Source organism: Rhincodon typus, chromosome 16 (genome assembly GCF_021869965.1).
Source record: "Rhincodon typus isolate 14 chromosome 16, sRhiTyp1.1, whole genome shotgun sequence".
Classification (NCBI taxonomy): Eukaryota; Metazoa; Chordata; class Chondrichthyes; order Orectolobiformes; family Rhincodontidae; genus Rhincodon; species Rhincodon typus.
Genome location: NC_063347.1, coordinates 46,260,139 through 46,269,774, shown reverse-complemented (window position 1 = coordinate 46,269,774; position 9,636 = coordinate 46,260,139). Strand labels below are relative to the sequence as shown.

The 9,636-nt window shown below is 38.0% G+C and overlaps 1 protein-coding gene across 1 annotated transcript in view; it reads left to right on the top strand.

Annotated features, from left to right (window-relative positions):
* Positions 1-9,636, top strand: part of chl1b (cell adhesion molecule L1-like b) — an 809,671-nt gene that overhangs the window by 656,614 nt on the left and 143,421 nt on the right. The window contains exons 24-25 of the mRNA XM_048606742.1: positions 1,745-1,949; positions 5,832-5,954. Of these exons, the coding sequence (XP_048462699.1) occupies positions 1,745-1,949; positions 5,832-5,954 (328 nt within the window). The remainder of the gene's footprint in view (positions 1-1,744; positions 1,950-5,831; positions 5,955-9,636) is intronic.

Below are 9,636 nucleotides of genomic sequence, written 5' to 3'. Positions count from 1 at the left end.
TGAAGAAGGGTCTAGGCCCAAAACGTCAGCTTTCCTGCTCCTCTGATGCTGCTTGACCTGCTGTGTTCATCCAGCTCTGCACCTTATCATCTCAGATTCTCCAGCATCTGCAGTTCCTACTACCATACAAATGTACCTGGTAAATGGTCTTGTTTACTTTATTTCGAAATTGCTTTCAGTTATTCAATATCAGGTTGCTCACTCCCTGTGGACTGTAACTGAAGTTCTCATTTTTTTGTATGTTAAATCCAAAACCAGCTGTATTAATGAAACTGCATTTTGTTACATTCTTAAATATAGTAATATTTGGTAATGCAGTAATATGTTGGTGATATGCAAGTAAGTTGAGTGGAAACTTGAGCTGAAAATAACACTTGCAAAATTGGTGCGATTTGAGTTCAGATCAGCATTCCAACCAAAGTGGAAGTTCCTGGCTTGCAGATTGAATGTTGTGCATAAGTTGCGATGATTCCACCTTACTTTTTAAGGTTTTCTTCAATTGGCTTCATTTTCGCTACATTTTCCTGGGCATTAATGGTGAGGTTTCAACACTTGATGCTTCCCTGTGTAAAACCAATGTCCACACAAATGCAGTTAAACTTGGTAATTCAGACATGGCTGTCAATGATAATCTATGAACTGATTTTATTTTGATCGGCATGCTGTCAATTTTGCTGCCAAACAACCTATCTTGCTCTGAAGTAGATAATTTTAGCAATATTCATTTGGCATGACAAAACTTGAAATTTTATGGAAAAGTATGATGTTGTCTCACACTTCCCAGAACATCAGTGTCCTCTTATACAGCAGAACAACCTGTTTTCTGTTTATGATTGTGTTTCTTGTGAATTGGCCTAGTAAGTGCAAAACAAAGATTTGACATAATGTATTTCTTTTACAATACTATAATTTTAAAATTACGGAGTTTCATTTCAACAGAAGAAATTGATAGGCTACAATTTTTAAAAGGTATAGACTGCGCTTTTCTGTTCACTTTTTTCCTTGAACCTGTGTGGCTCAATCTTCATTTCACTTTATGTATAATGATGTGGATGTTACTTATATTCCCTGGATTTTATTTATTTCCTTGGTGTGCTGAGAAATGTCCGATTGGATTGGTTGGTTGATTTCTCTGCTATTTGCTCTGTTCCTGAAACCTATAATTCTCCTTTTGAAGATGTCAAGATTAAACTAACATCAGAAAGAAGGAGAAATGTGCTCTGGAATCCACTGGAAGGGTTTTTTAAGTGGAAAATTGTTTAACTGCTGACAACAAAACACAGTCACACAATACCAGGTTATAGTCCAACAGATTTATTTAAAACGACAAGCTTTCGGGGAGCTCTGCTCCTTCGTCAGGTGAAGTGGAGGGAGGATGTGCCTCTTTCCACTTTACCTGATAAAGGAGCAGTGCTCCGTAAGCTTGTAATTTGAAATAAACCTGTTGGACTCTTACCTGGTGTCATGTGACTTCTGACTTTGTTCACTCCTGTCGAGCATCGACACCTCCTCATTAACAAAACGCAGGCTATTAACAACAGCAATGGCAAGGAATCTAAATTTTAAAAGTATGTTTTATTAAAATAAATAATTATCAATGTGAATCATAGGCTTGCTCAAACAACAGGCTTCTTTGTAATTTTTTATGTAATATATTTCCAACTGTTTATTAACTGTGTGCTTATATTTTTTTCTAAGACTGTCAATTTGTAGGTTACACCCTTGTCATTTTTTCCTGTAACAGATTGTCTACTGGAAAATCAAAAGTTTGTTGGAAAGGAGAAAACGATACGTTGAAAAACATGTCCTTACTTTCAATGGACAACGGCGTCATGGAATGGTTCCCGGTTTGGAACCCTACAGTGAATATGGTCTGATCGTGATGGTCTTTAATAGGAAAGGTGATGGACCACAAAGTGGACCCATCCATTTCAAGACTCCAGAAGGAGGTAAAGCTTTTCCTCCTACAATATCAATTTAAAAAGCTTAAGCAAACTTAAATATGATGTAATTTCTTATCATGGAATCTCTCTTTGACTGTAGGTAAGCAATGGCTTGCAGTATTTGTATAATTTCTGATTCCTTCATTTAACATTTTTTTTCAAAATTAGGTCTGTTGATACGCAACACATTCTTCTGGATTTGGTTTATTATATCATTGAACACCTTAAAGATGCTTATCAAGCATTTTCCTTGCAATTGTCCTGTGAACCAGGAGATAAAATAATTTATTTGGAATATTTTGTCGTAATACTTTGAACAAAAAAGATAACAGAATTCAAGGGAGGGTAATGATACTATACATGTGTTATTTTTGTATTATGCGGCCTGACTCTATGAACTATTCCAGTTGATTCTGCATATAAACCTACTGCTAACTATGCCATGATCTGTAGGAACAAGTTGATACAGCTGAAAGAATTGAATAGTTTGATTTCCCAGAGTGCTTCAGTTATCTTTTTGACCATGTTATGACTGAACCAAATGAAGATATGGAAACTAATGGAGTAAGTATCAGTGGAGGAGTCATGACATTTTGAATTTGACTTCCGGTATTACGTTACCAGTTGAAATAGAGAGGGACTTGCAAAGTGAAAATCATACTCTGAAGATCAGCAAACCAACAAAAAAGCCATTTAATCTATTTTGAGGTTGAAATTGCCAAGTACTCGATGGAACTAAGAGTTACAGTCAGTGACTATCTTTGAAATAGCAAGTGAAATGGGATAATGATGGCATTGTAATCTTTCAATCTACAGCAGTTGAGCTGGAAATGTATAATGTATAATAATGTGGTCTAAATACCATGTCCTTCCTGGTGCAGAAGTTACAAATAATGGGATAGGCATTTGCAGTCTATATAACAGTGTTATGAGAAGCAAGATTAGGTGTGTTGTACAGCTGCAACAACATGATCCATGTGAGCAAGTTCTTCGATATCATTAAGTTTGACTGCTGTGTATTCCTTGCTGTGAGAGAAGTCTTTACAATAGACCTATTCACAGACAACATCAGTGCCAGAAAAGTTCTGCAAACCTTATTGTCCAAAAATTATATTTGTATTTGCTTTAAGATATCATATAGCTGATGCAAACTAGCACAAAATATTATACGAAACTCTGGTCACTCCTGAAAAGTGATAAGTTTGGACTAAGATAAAAGATTCTATCCCTACCCCAGATAAACAGCAGGTTCCACAGTGTCCTTTTTGAAATATAACTGGGTTTCAGCTCAGGCATCAGCAGAAAACTAAGAAAGCTCATCAAAACAAGTGTTTCAGCACACATAGCTTCTATGTAAGGTGCTTATCCTCCAGTCTAAAATGATACCCTTGCCTATTTGTATGACTTGTCTTTTATATTCTCTCTGTATGAATGCTCATTGGACAGATCAATATAACAGGCTAATCAGTTCTCAACTGATGTTCAAACAGCCAATTTTATCGCTTCTTCTGGTGATTAATTGGCAAAAACATGAGAAGGGTGTATAATTTTACAAACTATCAGGATTCCTAAAGATCTAGAGCATTATAGATTGGAACAAAGTCATCGTGGGTTGGTTGTCCTGAAGAGCGACAGTGTGCATGTGATTGGGTGGTGGTGAAGGCGGGAGGCAGAACTGGAGAAGGTGAAGTTGGGAGTGGGTGGGGGAGAGTTTTGGAGAATTTGAAGGTGGGAGGGGCGTCCAGATAGGGTGCAGGTGGGAGATGGTGCCCAGATTGAGGGAGTAGCATACAAGTTCTTAGCCAGGGATGGGGGCAGATGAGGGTGAGGCACGGGTTTTGGGTCCAGAAAAGGGGAAGGAGGCTATCAATTCTGGAGCAGGAAAAGAAGCTGCAGGTCTGAAGTGAAGGACGGGGACGAATGGATCTACAGCAGGATGGCAGGGCGGGGGAAAGGGGTGGTGGTGGTATCGTACCCCACAGGGAAAGAGTGGTATATCCAGTCAGTCTGGTGTAAGTGGTCTGGTGGTGATGTTTATGGGAAAACCCGAGCTAAGTACGCGATCAGTGGAATAGCTCCACAGGAATCAGACTGTGTATTCAATAGTGCAGTTTCTATTTACTTAATTTCATCAGAGCTCTCAAGATTCTCTGATGTAAATGGATCCTTTTTCAGGGTTCCAGGCAGAGAGAAATTGTCCAGTGGAACACAAAAATGAAGAAACTCCAATTTCCTGTGCAATTCCTTCGAAGTGAGCAACAATGTGGATTCCGCAGGATCCTATACACAACTCCCATCTACGCGGGAATAACAAATGTCTGAACATCTCAAAATCCACTCCTAAATATACTCCTTTTGCATTTCTCACTGGCTATATAGATCTGAAAAAAATTCCGCTCAGTAAATGTTCAGCAACTTTGCAACCAGGAAAACCAGATGATGCAGCTGCTTCCGAGCAGCTATCACATAAGTGATCCACAATGTTATCAATATTTGCCCTCCATGATATAATGGTATGCTGCACCTGCATTGTTTGAACTATTCAATGTAACTTCTAAGCTCTTTCATGATGCCTGTTCAAACACAGTGGAAGAGAAGGGGGGGACAGTTGCAGATGCCCTTGAAGTTGCCCTATGATGGAGTTGCAGTCGTGCACTACCATTGCCGCGTTACTGAGTTTCTTGTCCCCAACGTGTGAGCTGCAATTGCAGATATTTTCAATATAATAATTCACTTCTTTATGAATAGTTATTAAATTCTGGCTTTGCTTATGATGTTCACATTCTATGTTAATATTAAATAAATATTGATAGAGCTGATTCCAAAATATATTTGGCCAATGTATTCAACTTAAGGCATATACTATACCCCTATTGCCTAACATACTGTTGAGAGTATGCCTGATATGGATATCTAATCATTTTGCACTTTGTAAATTCTTTCAGAAGTGGAACAGCATTCAACCTGGAGTGCTTCCTGGATGATCGTGTGTGTGTGTGTGTGTGTGTGTGTGTGTGTGTGTAGTGAATAACACCACCATCTCTGCAATAGACTGTTCCATTATGCCAAAAGTTGTTTAATTTGAGAACATATGTTTGTCACTAATGCTTTATAACTTCATGATGAAGGTTTTGTATGTGTGTACTGTCTTCCAAATACTCTACAAAGCAACAAGAAAATAATTCAGTTTGATCACAGTTACTCCAATGTAGCTGTGCTTTCCAGATTATCTCTCCTCGTTCAATGTCTTAAATCTCAATATTAAGTTTCCATTTTATCACTGTCATAATTAATGAAATAATACTTGTGTGGAAGAGATTGGTTCATTAAAAAAAAATTGGCCCTGCAATTGCTGCAAATGTAATGGCGGAATACCGATGCACATCATGATAAGTGAGCAACTTAGCCAGCAATTTGAGATGAAGAAAAAACGCTCCAAACGGGTTTCCATTCTCTTCAAATTATTCAGCAAGTTATGCCACATTACCATTAACCTCAGAAAAGCAATCAAAGCAATTATCATCTTGCTATAAGCTTTTCTGTTGTGTGCAATGTAATTGCTGGATTTGTGTCAAATGACAAGAAGTAATCTTGTCACAGCCATTTAGAGCTGTTGAGTTTTGTCATAATTAAATGATTTATAGCCATGTTTTAATGCAGCAAATAATTTTCTACTGTTTGAAAAGAAGGTACTATTTGCAATATTATTCATTAGGACAAGCTGAACTTAGTTTCTGGAAAAATAGATTTTTTTGGCACAATCAATATTGATCAGTCATGAAAATATCACTGGGATTACAGTTTAGAAGGTGGCTCCTTTCTTCATGTAAAGTATATACAGCTGAACCCATCATTAACAAACATGTTTTGCTTTTTCTTTTTTGACAGTCCCTGAGCAGCCTGCCTTCCTGCAAATTGCAAACTTTGCTAAAAACTCTGTGACTCTGATGTGGGGACCTCCGGCAAAACCTAATGGCATTCTTACTGGTTATTTGCTTAAGTACCAGTTGAGTAAGTAGAAGTTGCAGTTTAATGATCTTGATTACTGATCAAATTCATGTGCTTTCTTTGCTTTTATATTTTACTCTAATAATCTGGCTTCACTGTGAATATGTTGGTTAGAATTAAACATCCGACTATAAAGAAAGAACTTAAATTTATGTTTTCATAATGTCAGAAAATCCCAAAATGCATTATGGCTCATGGAGTACTTTTGAAATATACTGAATATTTGAACAAAGGAAATCTCGCAGCCCGTTTGTACACAACCAGGACCCGCAAGTAACAATGAAATATTGGTGGCCGTAAGCTTCGTTGAGAACAATATTGGACAGATTTGAAACATGATAAACCACACAATGGTTCACATTCACACCTAGTGCTGCTTCCTTGTTTACATGGTTGTAATATGCAGTCAATGCTAAACAAGTTGTAAGATGACTCTATGCTTGATCAGAGGTGACATTCATATGAAACTGGTAGGCACTACTTAAACCAAACATGCATCTCTAAAATGAGAACTGCATTTTGGCTGAGACAGTCTCTGAAAGTTTTTATTTGGAAAGACATAAGAATGCCACAACATAACTGAGATCATACTCCAAGGTCGGCTGATGCAGCACTTGGAAACAATCAAATAGGGAATGGACGTGGTACAGAGGTTCTTAACCAAGCATGGATAAGAAGGCCCTTCAGAGAAACACTGTAAAGACACTGGGTGCAGATAGCTAGAGGGGCCAACGCCAGCAGTATAGCTCTGAGAACTGGATAAAGTGCCTTAAGAAGTCTATTGAGATTTTTTATTCAATTCATTGTGTCACCTTTTTCATTTTAAATGTCCTTATATCATTTCATGTCTCATCATTTCTGAGGAACTGTTGAGGCACTCGACCCGAAAAGTTAACTCTGATTTGCCTTCACAGATGCTGGCAGATCTGCTGCACTTTTCCATTTTTCTATTTTTGTTTCTGATTTACAGCTTCTGCAGTTCTTTCGGTTCTCATCATTCACCGTCGTACTTATCTGATCTAGCTCGTTGGTAGATATCAAGAGAAAAAATTAATTGATGGTCCAGAACTTCAAGTCTCCAGATCATCAGAGACCAAGCATTCTACCAAAGTTAAGTGTTAAGACCCTGCTGAGGTCTCATTATAATGACCTCAATGGGAATTGCCCGAGAAAATTAAAGTTCTGATGGGCAATTCCCCTGTTCCCAGAATTCTCTTAAAAAAAATTCTTAAATCTGAGTTGTAGCTGGAAACTTTGGACGGTTCTGATGTACCTTCCTGGACAGTTGCTCAGGAAATGGTGTACAAAAAAAAAGTCTTCTTTTAACTCCTGTGTAATTCGATAACGACCCTAGTCACTCACACGAGCACTCCCACCACATACTGACACCCCCTTTGACATTCCGACTCATCCCTACCTCTTTGCCCGCTACATCCTCCTCTGATTCATTCCCCAATCTGATCCAATACTCTGGACCCAGCTAGCAGACCCCACAATCTGACTACATTCTCACCTATTAATTCCTCCCATCCCAACTTGACTACCCCCCTCAACCCACCTTCCCACTTGCCCACCGACCCTTTTCACCCTCCTGCAATCTTACAACCCTATTTATCTGACACCACTTCATCCTATCCATTGACTTCACCCTCTTACCCATCCGATTATCTTTTCCATCATTCATCCACTAACACATTCACTAACACTTCAATTTTTACCCATTCAGTAACATTTACACTGGACATTTAAACATACTTCACAGCAGCTAGTCCTGTAAATAGGTGCATATGGCTTGTCGTCCCTCCCCTCCCCCAACCCACCTTCCCCTTCCCTAACACTGCTTCTGTCCAATGGAGTTCTTTGTGGGATTGTACGCTTCTTAGTGTTGAGCTAGATCATCAGGTCCCAGCTTCTTCTGGAAAAGTTGAAGCAACATTAGGGTACAAGAAATGTAGGTGTGAAGTGGCAATTTGATGGTGAATTTTGTTTCATGATAGATCCAGGCTAATGTTTCTGCTCCCTGTTTTGGAGCTTTTGGTTTATCCTGTCTAATCTGTAATGGTTTCCTTCCCACCTATTACAATAACGTATTGTCAAAACTCTACTCCTTTATCACCTTTACCTACTTGCCGTTAGGATGGTTGAAAACTCCTTGTGATTATTATTCTTTGCTTTCATTGGTCTATTCACTAATTTGTCCATACATTTGTTCCTCCACCGCTCATCCATTATTGGGTGAACTGCAGAATGCACCTATTTGTGCACTGAATCAGGGTAAGATGGGAAGAAACTTCTTCACCCAGAGAATGGTGTGCCTGTGGAGTTCCCTGCCACAGAATACAGTTTGGGCCAAAACATGGAATATTTTTAAGAAAGAATCAGATGTAATTCTTGAGGCTAAAGGTATGAAAGGGTATGGGGAGAAAGTGGGAACAGGGCATTGAATTGTTGATGAGCGATGATCACACTGAATGTGGAACAGGTTTAAAGAGCCAAGTGGCCTGCTCCTGCTGCCATGTTCTATGATTCTATGTCTGTGTTTCTATACGTTCAAAAAAAATGATCATGTACTTCATGATTAAATTTGATATTTGTGTTTGTAAACTCTCTGTGGTCTTGTGCAGTTCTGAGTCTCTCTCAGGGCTATACTAACTGAGGAGAAGCCTATTATCCAGTTATTGATTGTGGACCTGTTTTACAAATTTTGTAGTGAAATTTGACTCCATTCAGCTCCAGATTTAGTAATGTTGTCGCTCCACCATAGCATTTAATAATCTTTAAGTAAGTTGAAACTGAGTACATTTTCTCACAAACCATGCTGAGTTGTTATCACTTTAATCTTATAATTTTCAAAGCTTAAACAATTGTTATGGAATAATCAATTATTTGTTTTCTTGATATAGTTATTTGGGAAAATTGTACTGTGTTCAACTATTTGCAAAATTCCTGATGCATGTAGTAAGTGGATTTGATTTTAGATCACCCAAGGATGTTTGCTAAATTAAAGCAGAATGGCTTAGGGCTAAAACAAATTGCAAGCAAGTAGTTTAAACCTCCTGCTGTCACTTTAATACAAAAAAGCTCACAGTATGTATTTACCAGTTTTATTTTGTGCAATGTAGAAAATCCGTTCGGGTTTTGTGGTATATTTGTAACCAATAGTTGTCAGCAGAACATTACATCACTTTCAGTTGAGGTCATAAACAGCTGAATACATGAGAAAATAAATGTAGGAAGTTGTTAGGTCATAGAAAGGATGCATGTATGGTTTAAGTCCAACGATGACATTTTCAGTTGCCTTTTTAAAGTAGTGCAGTTTCCAGGCACGATTTGGATCGACGTTTACAAGATTCGTTCTTGATAGGTTCTGTTTGTTCTGTAAGTTTTTCGTTTGTGACAATTGCAAGGAAGTCTGAGTGATATTTGCAAATGTATATAAATTACAGTGTCTCCACGTTTCAATTTTGCTGGTTGTTTTTACAAAAGGAAAATGATCGGAGCTTGCTAGCTGAATTTTAGATCAATGAGATATTTTAATTTTACTTGACAACCATGTTTTTCTTTTGCCTCAAATGGTTTGATCAGTGTTTACTTTGACTAATATTCACTTGTGTTCTAATGGCAGCATTGATTATCTTTAATAACTGCCATTATTTGTGCATGGAGTCATCACTCAGCACTGTGA